This window comes from Drosophila santomea, chromosome 2R (assembly GCF_016746245.2).
Source record: "Drosophila santomea strain STO CAGO 1482 chromosome 2R, Prin_Dsan_1.1, whole genome shotgun sequence".
Taxonomy (NCBI): Eukaryota; Metazoa; Arthropoda; class Insecta; order Diptera; family Drosophilidae; genus Drosophila; species Drosophila santomea.
The window spans coordinates 5,823,448-5,845,887 of NC_053017.2; the positions used below are offsets into that span (position 1 = coordinate 5,823,448).

General features: G+C 44.8%; 1 protein-coding gene across 25 annotated transcripts; it reads right to left on the minus strand.

Annotated features, from left to right (window-relative positions):
* Positions 1 to 129: 129 nt before the first annotated feature.
* On the minus strand, positions 130 to 21,999 carry LOC120445172 (myosin heavy chain, muscle). 25 transcript variants are annotated; one of them, XM_039625379.2, is made up of 18 exons: positions 21,984 to 21,999; positions 19,966 to 20,266; positions 19,541 to 19,684; positions 18,004 to 18,384; positions 17,868 to 17,931; positions 17,701 to 17,799; positions 17,376 to 17,479; positions 14,035 to 14,442; positions 12,489 to 12,659; positions 11,481 to 12,070; positions 9,057 to 9,174; positions 8,102 to 8,365; positions 6,363 to 6,572; positions 5,255 to 6,141; positions 4,578 to 4,656; positions 3,066 to 4,241; positions 2,085 to 2,990; positions 130 to 879 (listed from the first exon to the last, which is right to left on the minus strand). In XM_039625379.2, the coding sequence occupies exons 2-18, from the start codon at positions 20,167 to 20,169 to the stop codon at positions 796 to 798; spliced, it is 5,889 nt and encodes a 1,962-aa protein (XP_039481313.1). In that variant the 5' UTR covers positions 20,170 to 20,266; positions 21,984 to 21,999; the 3' UTR covers positions 130 to 795. The 25 variants fall into 25 exon arrangements, with proteins under 25 accessions (XP_039481313.1, XP_039481312.1, XP_039481311.1 ...); XM_039625378.2 differs by lacking the exon at positions 12,489 to 12,659 and adding an exon at positions 13,059 to 13,229; XM_039625377.2 differs by lacking the exons at positions 9,057 to 9,174; positions 12,489 to 12,659 and adding exons at positions 9,697 to 9,814; positions 13,059 to 13,229.
* Positions 22,000 to 22,440: the final 441 nt, after the last annotated feature.

The window sequence follows — 22,440 nt, forward strand, 5'->3', positions numbered from 1 at the left end:
TAACGTAAATGGAAAATCGGGAAAGTTTATCCAGTTATCCAGTTCTCAGTTAAACCATCATTTCCTAGATAAAATGTGAGGAATATATCCCAGTCGATTGATTCTACCACGGAAAATAATACACATTGGTTAAATTGATTTACATTTATTTTGTTCCTTTTTTGTATACTTTTCATTTAGTGTCAAGTGATGATCTTATCTCCCTATCACTGCTTGATAGAGTCTGAATTTAACATAAACATAAGCGCAGTGTGTAGCTCGTGTCGTCCGTATGTCTTGTCTGGTCTGCATGACAAACAATATTGGGAGTACATATAGAGCAAAATATTCGAACTGCGGGCGACATTTACCGGCGGACACCTCCGCGGGGCCTTCATTTTGACGGGGCTCACATTTCGCGATTATCATCTCATGTTGTTCGACTGAGAACCGATGGTTCTTTGATAGTTAGTTGGTTGAATGCATTTCGAGAGTTGTATAAAAATATATAAATACAAATACAAATACAGGTCCAGCGAGTAGTGTCCCCATGGCAAATGTCGCGCTTACACAATAGCCTGTTACTGATCACTTATGTATGTATGTATGCTAATCGATGATGATCGATTGTTGTTATATGATTTCCTTTTTTGCCTAAGTGCATCTGGCGTTGTTGGTGGTTTGCCTCCCGTCGTTTTCGATATTTATTTTGTTATAGTTTTATTATTTTGTTTTTAAATTAAGAAATTATATTAAAATCATAAACATAATCATTATGAAATATCATTTAAAATAAATTAAAAAATGAAATGGCATTTAGAATTCGTTTTCAGGAGCAAGGTCGAATCGTGGTGGGAAGGCCAATCCGTCGAACTGTGGCCTAACGGACGTCGCACGGGGCTGCGGAAGAGAGAAAAATCAGTTGATTAAAATTAGTTCATAAAGAAAATCTATGTTTATTCAATCATGCCGGGGATGGGACAAGTCGCCATGTTGGATCGACTGCACGGGATAGAACGATAACGAGTACGCCTAGTACTCTCTGAACACGTTTTTTAGTGCCAGCGAGTGGCGCGGTGAAATAACGATAACTAGGTTACGAAGTGAGCTAACGTAATTGCTCTTCGAGAGAGAGATAGAGTGTCTTACGAGTGTCGAATGAGAGAGGAGCGAGAACGCTTGACGAGTACGACAGCGAGACGATACTATGAGCAACGACAACGAACGAGTGAGCGAGACAACGAGATGATTGACTGACTGGTGTGCGTGTGAGGGAGTGGGAGGGAAGAGTTCCGACACAACAAGAACGGGTCAAGACGTGCACGAACACGTCCACTTACAAATGTTTCAAGAAAGTTTCTACTGCTCCAGCAGCGCGCTCTTGCGGCCCTTTGACGCTGTCGGCTGCAGTACACATGTACAAATACAGTTTATAATAATATAGTGGAAGAATAGTATTGTTTTTTCTCATTTTTGTAAATAGTGGTAAAGAAAGCATTTCGATTGATTTAGCCTGGTGCTGCAGTTGGTTGCTTGCTTATTTATTTGCAATATATTTTTTTGGCATTTTGTTTGGTTTTCTGTCAAAATGAACGCATTCTTGGTTGGTATTCGATGAATTGTTTTCGATCCATTGATTTCTGATTGGGGTGGCCTCTAATTTATACATTTTTGTCTGCTAGCGAATGTCGTGTGATGCATCTATATTATTGTTATTAGTATTTATTTTATAATAATTCTTATAAGCTATAATTCTCTTTGCATGGTTTTGTTCTCTCATTATCGTAAATGAACCATAATTGGATCGCTATATAGATTTTTTATTCGATGGTGATGCCACAGGCTTAGATCTGTTTTCGTAAGAAGAAGCAGAGCATACGCGCGCAATATGAAAGGGAAGAATATACACATTATTCAATAACAGATCCAGAAATAACGTGAGTGAGATGGCGCTGATGCAGCAATATGAAGGCTCAGTAGTGTTCGATTGAGAGAAGTTCAAATGGGTTTTCATACATATTTACTTTTTCTCTGAGTGGGGTGGGTCTTAAGTGCTAAAGGGGTGTGATGATGAAGGCATATGATGCCATAGTTCAGAAACTTACCGCTGGGCTGGCACCACGACCGACAGAACCGGCACGTCCCTTGGCGCGGAATTTGCTGATGGCCTGCTCGGCCAGATCGGCACGCTCCTCGGCCTCCTCAAGCTCCTGCTGAGCCTTGCGGAATTTGGCCAAGTTGAGGGCAGCGATTTCCTCGGCCTCCTCGATCTGCCTCTTGTATGTCTTGATCTTCTGTTGCAGTTTGTCGACCAGATCCTGCATGCGCTCGTGGTTCTTGCGGTCCTCCTCGGACTGGAAGCTCAGCTCCTTGACGCGACGCTCGGACTTGCGCAAGTTCTTCTGGGCATCGGCGTGCCTCCTCTGCTCACCATCCAGCTCGTTCTCGAGCTCGCGGACGCGCTGCTCCAGCTTCTGGATGGCCTTCTTGCCTCCCTTGAGGGCGTTGGCCTCGGCCTCGTCGAGACGGACCTGCAGCTCCTTGATCTGCTGCTCGAGGGCCTTCCTCAATTTCTCCTGGGTCTGGGCATGGTCCTGCTCAGCACGGAGCTCATCGGCCAGGCGGGCGGCATCGACCATAGCCTTCTTGGCCTTCTCCTCGGAGTTCTTGGCTTCGTTCAGGAGTTCGTCCAGGTCGGAGTGCAGGGTCTGCAGCTCGGACTCCAGCTTCCTCTTGGCAGCGGAGATGGAGGCGTTCTGGGCGGACACTTCGTTCAGCTGCTCGTGGGCATCGGCCAGCTCCTGCTCGGCCTGGCGACGGCCGCGATCGGCCTGCTCCAGCAGAGTGCGGGACTCCTCCAGTTCGTTCTGGAGGGCGTTGGCACGACGCTCGGAGATACCCAGCTGTTCGCGGGCATCGTCGCGGGCGCGCTGCTCCTCCTCGAGGGCAGTCTGGATGTCCTTCAGCTGCTGCTGGTAACGCTTGATGTTCTTCTGGGCCTCGGCGTTAGCCTGAATTGAAAGATAAGAGTATAAGAATTAAGGTTAGTCGTTTTGTTTGGACGAGGTACTAGTTGTTGAACCTACCTTGTTGGCGTGATCCAGAGCAATCTCAAGCTCGTTGATGTCAGCCTCCAGCTTCTTCTTCATGCGCAGGGCCTCAGCCTTACCCTTGGCCTCGGCTTCGAGGGAAGCCTGCATGGAGTCGAGGGCACGCTGGTGGTTCTTGCGGGTGTTCTCGAACTCCTCCTCCTTCTCCTGGATGCGGCGGTCGATTTCCTGGCGCACCTGGGACAGCTCAAGCTGAGCGCGGAGCACCTTGTTCTCCTCCTGCTCAAGAGCGGCCTCAGCCTCCTCGAGGGCGGCCTGGAGCTCGTCCTTCTCGGCCTCCAGGCGCTTGCGGGCCTTCTCGATCTCATGGATGTTGCGGCCACCCTCACCGATCTGGTCGAGCAGATCCTTGACCTCATCAGCCAGGTTCTTGTTCTCACGACGCACAGCCTCCAACTGCTCCTGGCCCTCCTCGTAGGCGCCCTTAAGACGGAACAGCTCGGTGGAGTAGTTGCGGCACTCCTTCTGGGAAGCATCCAGCTCGGCAGCCAGATCGTCGACCTTGAGCTTCCACTCGCCGATGATCTTGTCGAAGGCCTTCTGCTTCTTCTCGGCAGCGTTGGCAATGGCGTTGGCACGGTCGACCTCCAGCTGCAGATCCTCCACCTCGGTGGACAGACGCTGCTTGGTCTTCTCCAGGCCAATGCACTTCTGGTTGAGCGACTCGATGGTCTCTTCGGCCTCGGCCAAACGGGCCTGCAGCTTCCTCTTGGCCTCCTCCAGCTCCTCAGAGCGGGCAACGCCATCGGACTCGTACTTGCTGCGCCACACCTGGGCCTCACCGTTAGCCTTGCTGAGCTGGCGCTGCAGATCGGCCTTGCCCTCAGCCTCCTCCTCAACCTGCTCGCGCAGATTGTCCAGGTCGTGCTCCAAGTTGCGGAACTTGCCCAAAAGGGTGGCACGCTCGCGCGACTCCTCGTCGGCCAGACGCTTGGTGTCCTCCAACTGGGTGGTCAGAGAGATCTTGATCTTGGACAGCTGAGACACCTGGGACTCTGCCTCCTCCAGCTGGCGGAGCAGATCGGAGTTCTCAATGGACAGCTTCTTCTTGCTGGCATCGAAGTCGTTCAGAGTCCTGTTGGTCTCATCCAGTTTCGACTGCACCTCGTTGAGGGTGTGCTGCAGCTGCTTGGCGATCTTCTCCTGGGCAGCCTATTGGTCGTTTAGGAAATGGGTATTCATTAGTTTCGGAATGGGATTGGCAACTTTCATAATTGGTTGTACGTGTGGCATTTTGGTTTCGTGTCAAGTGCTGTACAAGGCATTTGGGGCTTAGTAGATCAAGCTTGGATATTACTTTAGTGGTGGTGGGTCGTTTTAGTTTTTACATAATCAAATCAAATTTTCTTTTGGGGCTTCGGTGTGGTTGCTTTGCAACTACGTTGATACTATACACAGATGTAGACGTGGCTAAACTAGAACTTTCAGCATTTAAATTTACAGCATCGCGGTGAGAGCAATAATATATGTAGAGATCAAATTCAATACCTTCTCGTTGGTAATGTGGTCGACACCGGCACGCAGGTCGTTCAACTGGCCGTAGTACTCGTTCTTCTCCTTCTCAGCCCTGGTTTAGACAGATAGATAGAGACACAGAGCAGAGGTTCGTATTTCACGGGTTAGTTCATGTTTTGTGGGGGATAAAGACAGATACAGATACAGATACAGATACAGAGGCGAGAAGCGAGCGAATTGCTTTCCTTGCGTTGAACCTTTTCAAAAAACCTTCCATTTTATTAGACAGAGAGAGATAGAGAGTTTTTGAGAGAGAGGGGGACACACAGCGTAGTTCGTTTGTACGTAGTTGTGTGGTAGCATATTTATTTGTTGGTTGGAACATGCTGTGTTCAGTGTGATTCTGTATATGTATGGATCGCTGGACGTCCGTGCCCGGGCGCCAGTTATCACGACATATTACCTTATCGCGACCCAGCTGATCGCAGGCGGTACGAGTCTGATTCAGCTCGTTGTGGCAAGTCTGGCGATCGTGTTCGGCCCTGGATTAGCAAATGGGTAAAAAGAGCAAAATATCTATTATGTTCGGTTCGCCAACCAAAGCTCTTCAAAAGGTGTCTAGACTGTAGTTCCTTCAAGATCTCTCTATCTCAATAGCGGTTGCACCTGAAAAAGCTAGCCAGAAGTCTAAAGGTATGAGCAATACTTACTTAGCCTTCAGCTTGTTGAGCTGGTCAACCTGCTCGGCCATCTCGGCGACGGCATCGTTGTGCTTCTTGCGCAGGTTAGCCAGGGTGGACTCGTGCTGGATGTTGGCCTCCTCAAGATCGCGACGCAGTTTGCTCAACTCAGCCTCACGCTTCTTGTTGAGCTCAATCTGGGCAGAGGTGGCACCGCCAGCCTCCTCCAGACGCTCGCCCAATTCCTCGAGCTCGCGGGCCAGATCGGCGCGCTGCTTCTCAGCCTTGGCGCGGGCCTGGCGCTCAGCCTCGACCTCTTCCTCGAGCTCCTCGATGCGGGCCTGCAGTTCCTTGATCTGGCGCTGGTGCTTCAGAACAACGACCTGCTCGTCTTCGAGCTTGGCGGTGATGGAGGACAGCTCCTTGTCCTTGCGCTGGATGGTCTGCTCGAGCTCCTTCTTGTTGCGCTCCAGATCGGCAACGGCCTCCTGGGTGAGCTTGAGGTCGCCCTCAACCTTGCGCTTGGACTTCTCAACATCGCCGCGCACCTTCTTCTCGCGCTCCAGCGAATCCTCCAGTTCGTCGAGGGTCTGCTCGAGCTTGGCCTTAACCTTGTTCAAGTGGTTGATCTTGTCCTCGGCAGCCTGGAGCTCCTCACCGGTCTTCTGGTTGGTCTCGCCCTGCATCTTCTTCTCCTTGTTCAACTTGTTGATGAGCTCATCCTGGTGGGCGATCTCGTCGTTCAAGTTGCGGATCTGGTGATCCTTGGTGGCCTTGTCCTGCTCGGCCTTCTGGACGTTCAATTCCAGATCCTCGATGTCCTTCTTCAGGCCAGAGATCTCCTGGTCGGCCTTCTTCTTCTGCTGGAACAGCTGGTTGCGGGCATCTTCCTCCTGAGTCAGACGCTCTTGGATATCCTAATGGAATTGAACAAAATTGTGTGGGTGTGTTAAGTGGCTGAGTAAGTTGCTGATCGGTCACTCCTAAATTTAGCCAAGTGCGCCGATGGCCAGAAATAGCAGAGCAACTTTCATGCTCGATTGCCTCTGATCAATTTCGCGTTTTCCGCTTTCGTGGCACTTGGATTTATGCCATCGCATAAATGGGATTTGGTGTATGGGATTAATGGGATACTTACGCGCAGCTGGTTCTCGAGGTCGTTCTTCTGGGCGGTCAACTTGGCGTTGCGTTCCTGGTAGTCCTGCAGGGCACCCTTCTCGCCGGACAGGGAGTCCAGCAGAGCGGTCTTCTCAGCCAACAGCTTGGCGTTGAGGGCCTCCAGCTCCTTGCGGACCTTCACTTCAGCGGCATGCAGTTCCTCAGCCTTCTTGGCCTTCTCCTCCAGACGCTGTAAGTCATTAGAGGCATTGGATGGGTTAGAAGGGATATTGCCGGAACTAATCTCGTCAGCTGGCTGGGGTTTTGCTGGTGGTTCGACGGCGCTTGGTTCGGGTTGAGGAGCAGCTTCTGCAGCCTCTGCTGGTGGAGCAGCTTCGGCTGGAGCCGCTTCCTCAGTGGCACTGGGTGTGGTCGATTCGGCGGACTTTTTCGTTTTCTTGGCTTTCTTTTCATCGGCCATGGTGATAAATCACTTTCTTTAACTCCTATTTAAATGGGAAACTCTCTTGCGAGGGCTTTTCAATTGCAATTGCAATTCCAATTTGAATTCGTTATCTTGTCGCTAGCTATATTCTATGCCAGCCAAGATGCTTATGGGCTAATGCTCTTTTGCTCAGATCGGTTGGTTCTTCGTTAGGGGTTCGATTTTTTGTGGTACGCGTTACCGCGACGGCGACTGGTCAAATACAACTGGAATGGCTGCTGCAAATGCACTGGGCCACTTTGGCTATAAAATTAGCAAAAACGCCCCGATGCGAGCAGAACGGCACCAGAGCAGAGCAGAGCAGAGCAGCGAAATGGCAGCTGCTGCCACTTGGCATGTGTGTAATCGCCTTGGCTAGGAGGTAGCCATCATAATTCACGAATTGCTGGCATTGCTATTGCTAATGCTATACTGCGTCGGTATGGGGCCTATCAAGTCGCACTTGTGCGGCGGGACAAGCAGGTGTACCATCTTTGGTGTATATATATGTGCATATATAGATCGGTTAGAAATATCGTGCGTATGGATGTACTATATGCATGGTAAATTACTCATCGGGGATCCGAACTATACGTGGGCATTCTCGGGCATTTTTTATTATTTAATTAGCAAGCTAATTGGCAAACTAATTGTGGCTCTTAAAAAAAATCCCCAGCTATGTGGCAGGGCCAAGAATAGACCTCACTTCAAGTCATAATTTTCGAAAAGTATTCATAAGCAAATACATTGTACGTGGGGAAGTGTATGGTAATGCGAGAGGTGAAGAGCTGTTGGATTCCAGCGAAGTGATTCGCCTGGGGCAAACAGAGGCCACATTTGGCCCGAAAGTGCGGGGAGATTATAACAGCGTCTATTTTTGGCTGCCCCAGCGATTGGAATCAGATCGTATCGATATGTTCGGGCAGCTGGTAGTGGGTGGGTGGTTCGGTTCGCCCGCTCATGGGCCCCTGGGCAGGTATTAAGATGTGTGCTTAATTAAGCGCAAGAATTTCGCATCGAAACAATGTTTATGACCATTGGCTAAAATAAGATTGAGTTGGGGATTTGATTGCTGCTTGCAGCTGCCCCAGCTCATCCAATTACCCCAGACAGTGACTAAATGGAATAGACACACCAGGGCTACATCAACGTGTTGCGGTCACCGCATGATTGTCACCAGCAACTGTACTGTCCAAGTTCATCCCCATCGAACCACACGGCGAGTCCACCAAGACCCCAGACCCAGACCCAGACCCAGCCTGGTACGATCTCATTCGGTTTGGGGAAATACTCACGGCAATCTCATCCTCGATGCGGCTGACGTTGAGGAGGGGCTTGACCTTCTGCCACAGTTTGTACCAGGGCCAGGTACGGAGCTGCAGGTACTTGCGCAGATTGCGCTGGACAACCTTGAGGGCGACGCGCTGTTCCTGGAGCTTCTTGAAGCCCTTACGGGACAGGTAACCACGGGCCCAGGCCTGCATCCAGGACATGATCTTGCCCAGACGCTCATCACGGAACTCCTCCATCTGACCCAGGACACCGGCGCGGAAGAACACCTGTTTTTTTCATTTAAAGGTTGGGAATGGGTTGGGGGGAAAAAAATAGGTTAGATCTCTGTTGGTTCCATCTACTGAAGAGCGCGTGCACTAAGCGGAACCAACACTGTTCTGGGAGCTTCTGGGGAAACTCATTCAGACGGCGGAGGTTCATTCATTTTTTTTTTTTGGCCTATGCTTAAGCGGTTCTTCAAAAACACTTTTGGACAGGTTGAACTGGGATAGATAGAGGATGGATGGTACAAACCAAAACAGAACAGAAAGGTACATCAACTCACACATACAAACAAAATAACATCTATAGTTTTAGTATGGGGATGCAAATGGGATTAGAATTCAGGCAGATGAAAACACTCAGATGAGACTAGGAGAGGCAATATAAAAGTCTAGATCAAGCAATCCCTAGCCAAATCATTGACATAAGCTGTGTACTAGCAGCTGGAAAAGTTGTCAGGATTGGGCTAGGAATGACAATTCTGGAATTTATATATGTGCAAGTGTGCAAATGTGGAGGTCTAGATAATATCTACCGATTGGCCAAAACCTCAGTCAAACCCTGACGAATTCGATGAAATTCGATGGGGCTTGAGACGAGTTAAGCAGACAGGAAGACATTGTCGAGATTGAAGCAGTAGAGTGCAGATGATGTAGTTCGTGAATGAATGTTTGAGATATATTGTCGGTCATATACCTTTGTGTTACCCAAACGGTACTGATCTTCGGGCAAATCGATAAACTTAATGATAATTTCAGTGGCCTTTTTGTCTTTCTCAACGCCCTGCAATTGCTTGGGGCACATGATCTTGTAGCTGTATGGGGGTTTGTAGTTTGAAGGTTTTGTATTAATTAGTTTCAAACGATTGGTTTAGTGTAAGATGGCATACAGACTAACTAATTTTGTATTGGTTTTGGTGGGGTTAGATTAATCAACTAATGACTAGGAAATAGTAGAGTTACGTCTAGGTAAGTTACTACTAATACGGATACACCAATGAACTTTTGGGTTGAGGGACTGTGGGTTTCTGTTGGTAAAGAAGACTTTTGTTTTAGGCTTGGGTGTTTTTGGGAAGGATCTGTATTGATGTATTGTGTGTCCTTCTATTAACTTATGCAGACAGAGAGATAGAGAAAAATGTCATGCGAACAGAGTGTCCCCGGTCAAGACTCTAGGCTTTTTGCTTAGTTTGCCTCTCGACAAGGTCCAACTCCATGGGTGTTTTCAGTTTGTTGATGCAAAGTGTGAATGAATGTCTGGACATCAGTTTTGGAGCCATAGACAAAAGGAGTTTTTGAAGTAATCAAGTGTATAAAGAATGTTTGTTTGTGCGTGCCTTTGTGTTACCCAAACGGTACTGATCATCGTTCAGTTCGGTCGACTCGATCAGAACCTTCGTGCATTTCTTGGGATCCTCAATACCCTTGATACCCTTAGGGTTCAGGATTTGGTAGCTATATGGTCACATATAGATGATGATAATAAACATTAAATGATACTACAGTATTCTATGTATCGAATTATGGTTTAGTACTTCTAGCTTATACCTTAGGGTTAGTTACAGTTGATCTTAACGAAAAAATCTTCAAAACGGAACTTCTATCATAATACTTTCGAACCCATGCTTTGGGGCTTTACGAGTGTTTAGGTGTTCGTGTCTACATGTGTGTGTGTGCGTGTTGGAGTGGGATTTCATATCATATCATTTCCGGGAATGGGGAGAGAAGTGCTGAACTGAGCGCCCTTAGTAGAGTTATGTTGCTGTTTACCTAAAGGGCGCCTAAAATCTGTTGGATGCTGTATTGGTATTGTATTTCTTTTGTGGATGCTTTTGACTCGTATTGCCTCTGGCTGGCTTTTGAGATACGAGTGAAGTTCAATTGTTTTGTATTGAGAAAATTGGATTCGAATACGAGCTGTGTGGTATTCGTCAAGTGTGAAAGGGGTATATTTCAAATCTACTTATTGTGGGAAGGAGCAGAAGAAAGAAATAAGTCCAAAATGCATGAAAATTCTAAACGGATTGGAACGTTTATATGCCTTGGTGTGTCCAATGCGATACATATCGGGATCCAATGAGGTGGATTCCAAAATGATGGATCCACACTTTTTGGGATCATCAACGCCAACAATGCCAGCTGGGTTCAGGATTTGATAGCTGCAATATGGAAATATTTATACCATCGTTCCCACCCGGAACAGTTGTGATTTATCAACCTTCTTGTTTTTTTTTTCTGTGTGTAAAGTGTGAATGTATATGGGTATTTTGAATTGGGGAGCTCTCCCGTTGAGGTTTTCTCGAGCACCGTATCAAATATTATTGACTACATGAAAATTCTATTGAGCCATCCACTCATAAGTGTTTGTTTTTGCAAAATTTTGAAGTTGTTTTGCCAGATTAAGCTTAGGTAAATAAATATCTTTCTCATGCCTTGGTGTGACCCAGACGGTAAAGGTCTTCGTTCAGCTCGGTGGACTCGATCAGAACCTTGGAGGCTTTCTTGGGACAGTCGAGGTCCTTAATGCCACGGGGGTTCAGAATCTGGTACCTGTCAGGATGTAGAGTTCGTTTTTGATTCCATACTCAGAACAAATCGTGATTCACACAGTAAGCCTTAAGACGGAGATACACCTAAACACAGCACTGAAACTGGAATTGATTTCTGGCACGGTACATGGTACATACAACGAGGATCAACAAGTGGGGATTCAATTGAAAGATACACTAGTGATACAATTGGAGTGAGTACATTCGCTTGCATACACAAGGTGGATATAAAAAAGAACATTTTATGCGTGCGTGCCTTGGTGTGACCAATGCGGTACATATCGGGATCCAGTCCGACGGCTTCCAAGCACTTTCCGGCAGCATTCTTGGCCACCTTTTCGGCCGCCATGATGGCAGGAGCCAGAATCATGTAACTATAGTTGAGTATTACAATTCATACGTTAATAGTCGATCATAATTAATAGATTACTCATAAAGCTAACAGGTGCATGTACAAATGACCGAAAGTGCTGTACTATTACTATAGTAATATATCTGATCTTGAACTAAGTGTCTAAGTGCTAGTGTATTAATTATGTTGTAAGCCTAATACCCCCGCAACCGATACTTACCGCATCTTGAAGTCGGGGTACATCATCCTGTTGGGGAAACCCTTACGGCAAATACGGATACCTTCAAGCACACCGTTACAGGTCAGCTGGTGCATGACCAAGTGGGCATCAACCACGCCAGGTTGCTTCATTTCGTTGGGAATGATGCAACGGACGAAGTGAGGCTGGGTAGAGCGCAGAGTGGTCATCAAGCTGTTCAACTGCTCCTTGTAGGCCGACGAGACGGTAGCGAAGCCACCGCCCTTCTTGCCACGACCTCCCTTGGCCTGTTCACCGCCACCCGACTGTCCGGCGTGATCGGCGAAGATCTCGATCAGCAGCTTGTTCTGCGACTTCTTGAACTGGTCGACAACGGTGTCGTTCAGAGGATCCTTGTTCTTCTCCAACCAACCGGTGATGTTGTAGGACACACAACCAGCATAATGGGCAATGGCAAAGTGGGCAGCCTGCTGACCGGGCTTTGGAGGCTTGGGCTTCTGGAATGGAGCCGACTTGCCCAAATGGGTGTTGGTCAGCTTCTCCGAGAAGGTCTGATCGGTGGCCTTGGGGAACATAGACTCTTCCTCCAGGATGGACAAGATACCCATGGGCTAGTGGTAAGAAGAGGCGAAGTTTCATTCGTTAGTTTCTTCGAAGATGCTTCTGTGTGGCTAGTGACAAATTTTTTCTAGTAAAAGCACGCATTTAAACTAAAGTAGCGTTTTAACATTATACATTATATAAGCGGCATATCGCTTCACTAAGACGACTAAGACGACAAAACACATTAGTACATAGGACTTACCCCTTACTATTTTAGTGGTGAGTCGCAAAGTTGCAAATGCATTAACTGTTGGTGCTTGTTTAGCTTAAGGCGATCTTACGACTAGGTTAACGGAAATTAATATCGATTAGATTATAATATATTAGATCATTCTTCAAGGTGCACTTTAATCGCAATTGTGTATTATTGTGTAATGGTCAGCTTGGGCTATCTGCTCTGATAGATAGTTGTGGCCGTGTCTGTACCTTTTCGATCAGATCAATACACAATTGCAGATCCATGCCGAAATCAATGAAGGTCCATTCGATGCCCTCGCGTTGGTATTCTTCTTGTTCCAAAACGAACATGTGATGATTGAAGAATTGTTGCAGTTTTTCGTTAGTGAAATTGATGCACAATTGTTCGAAACCGTTGTACTAGATTGAGGATCGGAACAATATGTAACATAAAGATAAAGCGGTGTTAATTTGTATGTTGCTTTCAATGTTTGACTTCGTTGGGTTAGTTACTTTCGGTTTTCCCTCGAACTGTTTCTGGGGATTCTTCATTCTGGAGAGGCATGACATGGATGTGGGTTTGTGTGCTTATAATATATATATATATATATGGAGCTAGAAAACGCTTATGGGCGCACTTCTCCGCATGACTGAAACAATAAATATATATGCTACCCCCATCTGGGATCATCAGTTTTAGATGATTTGCCATTCGGGGTGCTGAAAACTTTATAAATAAACTTATTCATATATGTTGACAGAACAACGAGCGATGGCGGATAATTTTTGGCTAGGAAGGTTGGTTGGGAGGAGACGAACCTTTTCAATCAGATCGATACAGGCCAACAAGTCCATACCGAAATCGATGAAGGCCCAGTCAATGCCTTCCCTCTTGTATTCTTCTTGCTCCAAAACGAACATGTGATGGTTGAAGAATTGTTGCAACTTCTCGTTGGTGAAGTTAATACACAGTTGCTCGAAACCGTTGTACTAGATATCATATTTTGGGGGAAATGGTGCGGATTGATGGGATGAGTACATATTCAAAATATTTCAAACCAGTGCTTGGAGATGGGGCATGCCAACAAAATTCCCTGACATTCAGAACACACTCATTTTACCTGAGATCACTGTGGCGGAAACCTATCCGCAGATTTCGATTCATATTGAAAGTGCTAAGACATGACATAACAAACGAAAATAATTCAGTGCATTTTTCAAGTGCACACAATTCAAAGTACACAAAGAGAAAACATGGAGTGATTTGAATCTATTAAGCACCTTTTCAATCAGATCGATACAGGCCAGCAAGTCCATACCGAAATCGATAAAGTCCCAGTTTATACCCTCCTTCTTGTATTCCTCTTGCTCCATGACGAACATGATATGGTTAAAGAACTGCTGCAGTTTCTCATTGGTGAAGTTAATACACAATTGCTCGAAGCCGTTGTACTACATTGGAGTTGGGAATATTTACAATTTATAATAGTGCGCTAGTAAGGTAACTACGGATAGTGCTGCAGTGTATCTTTGTATTGTTTTGTGGCGTTTCAGTGCGAAGATAGGTTGCACCTATTTTGTTCCCCGAGTGATTCTGAATCGGAGTCTGAATCCCTATCTAAATCTTTAAGAGACGTGTTAGCAGGTCGGCTGGGGATGAGATAACCCAGTCATAAAAATGATTTGGGCTAAGTCATCACCAGCTACATCCGACTGAAATCCGCCAGAGTGACCACGAGTGAGCACCCTGAGAGGACTCCACTCGGACCATGTCCCCGATCCGTCCGATACTCACCTCGAAGATCTCAAAACCAGCAATATCCAGTACACCAATGAAGTGCTGACGCTTCTGCTGGGTATCCAGAGTCTCGTTACACTTCTTCACCAGCCACTTGAACAGACGATCGAACACACCCTTGCAGAGGGCACCGATCGAGTTGGTGACCTGCTGGACGTTACGTCCCTGGGTGACGAACTCGTTGCCGACCTTGATGCGGGGCTTCAGCAAGTTCTTGTACAGCTCGGCGGTATCGCAACCGAACAGCTTCGACACACGGCCACCCTCCTCCTCGCCGTCCTGCTCAGCCTGCTCCTCGCGACCACGTTGCTTGAACTTCATGCCACCCATGTGCATGACAGCGGCGGTGATCCTGTACACATCCTCCTTCTCCTGCTTGGTGAAGCCCAAGATGTCGAAGGCTTGCTGTTGGTGGAAAGGTTTTGTGGCAAAAACGTGTGGAGCTTTAGTAGGGCATCATTTAACTTCCTTTGGTTAGTCAGCTTTTATTGGCGTTATTTTCTGGGGTTTGTTTTTGAGCATTTTCTCTGTGGATCAGTGTAGCTTACATCTAGTAGATCATGCAAAACATGCTTAAACGGTTTTACTATAAATTACAAAAGATTTCGTATCGAGCAGCGTTATGGTTAGTAGACCTACGGGTGCTACTGATAGCTAGGTTTACCAGGTGGCTTAAGTATTCCGGAATCATTGGGAAACGCGTGATTTGCCGGGTTGCTTAAACTCTAACAAGACAGATGAAAAGTATAAACTTTCTGTGGGACATACTATTGGTTTTATAAAAGGTTTACGTGCTACATTTCTCAACCAGTTTGGCGAGGACGGCTCTCGGGTCAGTCTTTGGCCGTTGTACACTAAAACTATCATAGACACAAAGGATACAATCTTGAATTTGTACATAGAGTCGCGTTTGCAGGTACAAATTACAGGGGTATTCACACACACTCTTCTCTAATTATAATTAGGAATATCTTAGGATAACATGATGCATTGACATTCCAGGCATAAAGTCAAAGTCGAGTACAACAGAATCGTCGTAGTCAGGGCATTCGTATTAGATACAGGTACAATTGAAAGGACATCGGCTCAAAGACCGATTCTTAGGATGCTTTTTCGGGCAAGGGTTGCGACATTCGCCATTCCATCATTCTTACTCTCTAGAAGTTCCATTTTCGGGATCGGATTTTGAAACGGAACTTGGGTAACGGAAAAAAAACATGGAAAGAAAAGATAATCACAAAACACTCAAAAAATATTTGTTTCGATGTGTTTGGTGGAGTTCATCGGTTCGTGGGTTCCTTGTCGTTCAGACGTTACCGATATTGGATGCATATATAAACGGAAAGTGTCTATATGTCTATGTGTTTGTGCGCGTGTGCGTGTGGGTGAGGGTGAGGGTGTGGGTTTTGGGTTTTGGGGAAGTGTGTGCTTCGTTTGGCGACCACTTACATCTGCAAGCTGGAATTCCTCACCGTCATCCATGTTGGGTACAGTTACTTTACCCTGGGATACGTTATAGTAGTCGTAAATGTTATCGGAGAGGAAGCACATGTCTACATACACATAGTTGGAAAAGAGGTTTTTCTTTGGTTTAGCAAGAAGAACATAACTTATGCTCTAAGCCTAGGGTTTCACATCCTTAATGCACATGTGCCATATGCTTAATGCTGTGTGTTTGGTGTGTGGAGTGTTTAGAGTGTTTGCAGTGTATGTGTCTACAACTTGGACATTATCCTTGTGCAGTTTTTCTTTGCCAGGAGCAGGTTTTTATCTCGTTCTATCATTTGATGGCATTCAAATACAACCCGGTGTCAAGTGAGAAATCGAATAGGACTTAACTGTACAGATTCAGTGCTAGGTCAACAGAGATCATTCCTGCTCCCAGCTGAGGGATTTGGGTCTATTCGGTGGCTTCGGTTTTGTGTATGGTACAAGCAGAATTTTGGATTGTGGTGCAAGACTACGTGGGAAAAAAACTGGTAAGAATGTATAGAAAGAGATGTAGAGATAGAGAGAGCAGTAACTCAAGATAATTCCGGAATAACACTTGAAAGTTAACCATATATACACAGATGTCATAGCCGTCACTACATAGAGCGAAAGGTCGATATGATCGTGCTCGGATCATTATCAAAAATCATCAGTGGAGTTTAATAAGAAAAATTGAATACGTAACACTGGTATAGAAGATATCTTTTTACAACAGTTCCGAGCTGGAGTAGGATTTGAATTGGGAAACACTGGACCTGCACTACAACTTACGTCAGTTAACTCAAATTCTTCCCCATCGTTGACACCGGGAATCCGTGTTTTGCCCTGGCAAATGCCGGGATAATCACCAATATGTTGGCCCAGAAATACCATCTCTAATTTACGCGAACAAAAAGACTCGATGATATGGCATTTAACTTAAATAAGGGGATATGTGTTTGTGTGAAGGTAACTACACCCTACCTACTATCATAAAATCTGCCTAAATCACATTATTTGGATTGAGTTAATTAGGTTCTATATTAGGTTAGGGGTTATAGTTTCTGTTTATTGGCTTGGCTAGCTTGGCAGGCTTTGTGAATTCTAAATAAGACCAGGACATGAAGTTTAGGACATGGAAACGCGTACATATATATGTACAGGAGTATTCATATTGGACAACATTAAGTGTACAACACCGAATTGAGTTAAGAGGTATGCGTAGTATGGGTTATGGTTTCGAGGGTAGTACGATAATGCAGATAAGTAACCATGTTCTGTATGGCCTTACATCCACGGCGACCCATTCCTCGCCATCGTTGACGCTGGGTATGGTTGTTTTGCCTTGCGAGACAATGCGATAGTCGTAAATGTTGTTCGAGAGCAGACAGTATTCTTTATAGATATTCACAGAATATATATGCGAACAACATTGTACGAATGTTATGAAAGGTGCAGTTGTATGTTGAGGTATTTGGTGGAAGGTACGTGGAAGAGGTAGAAAAAAGTTGATCTTATTGAAGGGGCTTGAATATAAGTTAGTTGGATATGAAATGGGTTAGTACTTTTGTTGGTAGGGGAGGGGCGGGGGTCTCAGTGAAAGCTTTCTACTATGGGTATCCAAATATCCGTTCCTTGGGATGTTTCGTGGCATAGTATTGGGCTACAGCTAAGCGGATATGGGGTGGCCTAATCCATTTACGATACGATAGCGGTACGCAATAGTTAACCAACTAGCTATAAATTGCTCTAAAATAGATTACGATAGTTCAAATAGTAGTAGTTTAGCCAAATAAGTAATAAGTATCTAAGTGTCAATCAACAATATAAAAACGAAATTTAGAATCAAATAAGGAGAGGGCAATTACATCGGTGAGGGAGAACTCCTCAGCATCATCGATACTGGCTACAGTGACCTTGCCCTGGGAGACAATGTGGTAATCGTAGATGTTATCGGTCAACAGACAGATGTCTAGACAGATAGTGTGTATATAGAAAGTACTTCGATTAATCTATGGAATCAATTTTGAATGGGTTCGTGTGTGAGTGTTTCTAAGTGTGTGGGTTGTGTTTTGTGTTCGTGTGAGTGTCTTGAACCTAAACCACAACTAAAAGATATTTAAATAGAAAATAGAATTTCTCTGATTCTCTGAATGGAGGATGTATGGATGAGTAAGTGAGACGTTTGTATACCTTTGACACCGGCAACGGAGCCAGACATGATCTGGTAGAAGATGTGGTAGGAACGCTCCAGGGACTGCTGGGAGATGACACGGGCCTTCTCCAGCAGATCTGTAATGGTAAGAGAATTACGTTAGTGTCCGGATCAACATTCACTGCGCATTAAAGTGTCAACTTACAGGTCTCGATATCAGCACCAGCCAGTTTACCAGTGGGGCCGAAGTGGATACGGATGAATTTACCCTGGTTTGCAAGGGATACGTTCAAATTATTTCATTTTCCGCATGGTGATCTATCAAGTCGGGGACTACTTACGAAACGGGAGGAGTTATCGTTACGCACGGTCTTGGCGTTACCGAAAGCCTCAAGCACAGGGTTGGTCTGCACCACCTGATCTTCCAGGGAGCCCTTGCTCTTGGCGGCTTCATCGGTCTTCTTGGAGGCACCGACGGTGGCGAAGTACGCAATGACCTTCTTGGTGTTCTCAGTCTTTCCGGCACCAGACTCACCGGTGATCAACATAGATTGATTCACGTGGTTGGTCAACATGTCGACGTAGGCACCGTCAGAGATGGCGAAAATATGGGGTGGCACCTCATTACGGCGCTTGCCACGGTACATCTTAGCGCAACGGTTGGTATACACGGGGTAGCGCTTGTAAGGATTGATGGCAACGCAGAAAAGACCGGAGTAGGTCTGTTTTTCGCCAAGAAAGATGGGATAGAAGTTGCTTGTTAATATGGTGGAGATCACTGCGTGCATTAATCTTTGTTAGAATCGTTGGAAAGTTATTTTTTTGTGGATCAGACGACTCCGAGCACCTCTTGTAGTTTTTAGCAACTGTTTCAGTTTTAGGTATTCAGTTTACAGTTTTCAGAGTGCTCGTAATCGCTTTATAGACAGAGGAAAGATTAGAATAAGTTTTTCTTATAATTACGACTTTTAGTAACAGTTTCGGTTGTCTTTTGGTCTACCAGTTTTTTGGTGTTCGGTTTTGTGTTATAAGTAAATAAAAACTAACTACGATGTTTCAGGATACTTGTTTAAAGTTTTTTCTGTTTGGATTGGGTAATGATTGATGGCCTGCTTGTGGGTTTTCAGCTCGGCTTTCTTTGTGTGTTGAGAACCAATTCTTGTGGCTTTGAATGTAAGGTGTGTGTGCTGTGTGTAGAACCGTTTAATTTCCAGTTGTGCGGTTCATCCGACTGGACGGCCAAGATTCATTTTAATACAAGCTTGATTAGTGCATACGTCACAGGAAGTGAGGAATTAGCTGAGGTTATGTTTTTTCATAGGGCTAAAGTGTGTTTCAAAAGTCCGAAAAAAGAGCCAATGACAGAATTAGCAGTCTACTCAATTGCGTTAAATTCTTTACGGCCATGCTTGGAGACTAGTTGCAGTAGAGCTCTAATCAAATTTTGGATAATTTTGAGATGTTTTCTTTTTCATAAGTGTGAGTGATTAGCGGTAGATAAGCGGTTGGGTAAGAACATAGAACGCATACTTGTGTGCCACCCTTGATCGGCAATTACTTACGTAGATCAGCTTGTTGTAGTATCTCTGTCTCAAGTTATGGAGCACAGAGGCATCGTTAAGGTATGTCAAGTTGGACATATCCTCGGCTTTTTCGTATTTCGGGGGGTTCACTTGCTGGAGCAGATCTTTCTTTAAGTCTCGTGTCTGTATACCATTTTCGTTCGATAGTCGGATTCAGTTCGATTGGTTATGTTTAGTTTTTGTACAACATTTGTTGGTTAGACGTTGGGTTAGCAGTTCGTTTTTGAGATTGAGATTGAGAGAGAGAAGAAGAGATACCCATACATTAGTGAGTTTCTGGCAGTACAACACTTACGTAGATGAGCTTAGCATAGTAACGCTGACGAAGATTGTGCAAAACGCAAGGAGTGTTAAGCACGGTCATGTCGGCCATATCTTCAATTTTTTCGAATTTTGGTGGATTGACTTTTTCCACCTTCTCGGATTTGATATCTCGTACCTAATCGTATATGTAGGCGAAATCTATAGTTTCATTCCAATATTTGTATCTACATTTCAAGCTATTGAAGTGCTTGGGGTCATGCAAAAGTCCCAGTCTTATGCTATCCATTGAAAAATCCCTCTTGTAGTACCAAAAAGATTTCTTCAGTGGATAACAGCCGACTAACACTTGTGGTTCACCCTGAATTAGAAACTTCAATAACAGGCATTTCAATAGCTTGTTGTTTTTTTTTGTCTTTTTTTTTCGCTGTTGATGCCTGTTGTAGACGATGACTTTACCTCTCCACCCTGCAGACCAACGGAGACGATATCGCCCTTGGTGGCCTTGATCTCACCAAGGAGATAACCCTCCTTCTCGTCGGGGATCCAGCACGACTTCTTGGAGTCATAGGGTTTCGATTGATCGATACGCCTTTGCTCCAAAGACACGAACAGGTATGGGGTGGGATCCTCATCCTCCTGATTGGCTACTGGCTTCGGCATCTTGCTTAAATTTCGTTTAGAAACTTAAAAACTCGAAAAATAATATTGGGACTTTTCAAAATTTCTTTGTTAATCGCGTCGTGAGCCCAAAACTTCCCTGTAAATATACACGAGAAATATAGTATTTATTATATGGTTTTCAGGCAAGCATATTATTTTTGGAATTTTGTTCGATTTTTGGATTCTGTGTTTTTGACCCATTTTGACAGCAGCAGCAATAGCAGACACTACAACATTTGTACGCGTGTGTGCGTGGATAGGATTTCGAAATTAAATTTCGATTTCCAAATATGAACATTTTTCCCGTTTCGCGTTTTCGAAATTTCCGTTACCGTAACCGGATATTTATTTATGTGTGGCTTTGATTTCATCTCACACCTCAAAGTTAATTAGGTCTGGTCGGTGCTTGTGTTTTTGTTTTTGTTATAAACAGACAACAAGTGAATTGTGTGGGTTGTCGCTTAAATATAGATCACGGATCCGATTCGAATATGTATATATGTATACCACTTATATATACATACATATATCAGAATGCTATGCATATATACGAATTTTCGGGGCGTTGGTATTTGTTACGTAACGCCGATTTTCATTTAGATATTTGGCGTACTTTCCTCCAGGTTTTTTTTGTGAGATAATCTAACATACTATTGAGCTCTTAAGTACGCACAATACCTCTTATTTACAGTTTATAGGGAGTTAAACGGTCACCACAACTCACTCACTGTAGGAAGAAAATTAATATAACCGTTAGGATCGCGATTTCGATTAGTTAAACTACTATCTCGATAAGGTGTTCTCATACGAGCAATTCACGGGATCGCAATGATTCCTTTCAGTAAACTTCGAAGGCGGAACGATTTTCGACAATCTACACTAAATCGACAATCGAAAATCCGATTCGAACTCGAATTGACGCGAACTTTTAACGAATGCGTTATTTTTAAAATTCTCGAAAATATTTCGAAACTAAAGTCACATAGATATTCGTCTATATGTAGTTCGTGGTTTCGAGAAGCTTTTTGGCTCATGCTACCACCACATGGCACATATAGACATAAGCTATATGTATTGGCGATCTCTTTCTAATGTCTTTGGTTATTTTTAAAACATATTCGAAATTATTTCGCCCATGTATATGAGCCGACTACGAATTCGAGTATTCTAAATCTATTTTCTATTTAATAGCATGCCACGCATATGTCTCGGCCACACAGGTATTTGTGTATGAAATCATTTCGCCAGTAATTCGAAATGGCTATTACGGCATTTCGAACTCGCATCGATACACGAATTTTTCTTTTGATGAAGTAACAGCTAGCTGTCTCTTTCTGACATTTAAATGATCTATATGTTGTAGAATTTTTTAAGTAACCGTAAAATGATACGATGAATTAGTTTTAAGTCAAAATTCGCCGTGAGAAAGTAAAGAAACTAAAACGACTATAGGTTATGTTAAGTAACTGAAGTACTTTCTAAGGAAAGATGGTTATTTGTAATCCAATTCGATTCGATAATCCGAGGTTCGGTCAGAGTCCGGTTCACTGTTCTTATTGTCACAGAGTTTTAATAGATCCGATTTCGCTGGGATCTTAGTTAAGGCACAAACACACACTTTTTGAAATTTCTCGATTTTGTTGCATATATGTATGTATATACGAGGTATAGGTAGTAATAATTATTTTAGGTTTATGCTTTTTGACAAAAAGGTCAAATTGTTGCTGCTGCCGCTGATGCTGCTGCTACCGCTACTGCTGCTGGGTGGTAATATCCAAAAATCAGAGATCGCACATCAAAGGTGTTGCACTTACGCGCTCGAAAGCCGTTCTGAACCGTGCAACCGGTAAACTTGCCTTTTATACGGGGCAACTTGATACCCATGGATCCCGTAAGACCCCGAAAGCTTTTCGATTCGACGATCGGTGTGCGTGGCGCTGTTTCTGTTTCGGCTTTTCTTGCTCCCTTTTTCGGTCTAGCACTTGGCTGCTCTGATTCCTCTTCTCTAGCAAGTGGGCATTTCTATGGGGGATTGCGGGGTGGTGGACGGTATATGTGCGAGCATATGATGCAATCAGGATCGTTGCGGAATCGAGAGCGGAAAGCTCCTGCTCACACGATTGCGGTTGCGTGAGCTCTCTCGCAATTCTCGCATTAGTCGAATAGTAAAATTCATTTCAATGACAACTTTTCCGCCCTGAGGCAATGGCAATTCTTCTCCGCCAGAATCCCCCGCTCTTTCTTCTGGGAGCTTTCTTTTTACTTATTTCA

Coding starts and splice junctions, on each gene's coding strand:
- LOC120445172 (XM_039625379.2), bottom strand. CDS start 20,169: ATGCCGAAGCCAGTAGCCAATCAGGAGGATGAGGATCCCACCCCATAC. Junction 18,385..19,540: donor ACTATGCTAAGCTCATCTAC/GTAAGTGTTGTA, acceptor GGCGAAAAACAG/ACCTACTCCGGTCTTTTCTG. Junction 12,660..14,034: donor CTGGTTTTGAGATCTTCGAG/GTGAGTATCGGA, acceptor TCCTCAATCTAG/TACAACGGTTTCGAACAATT.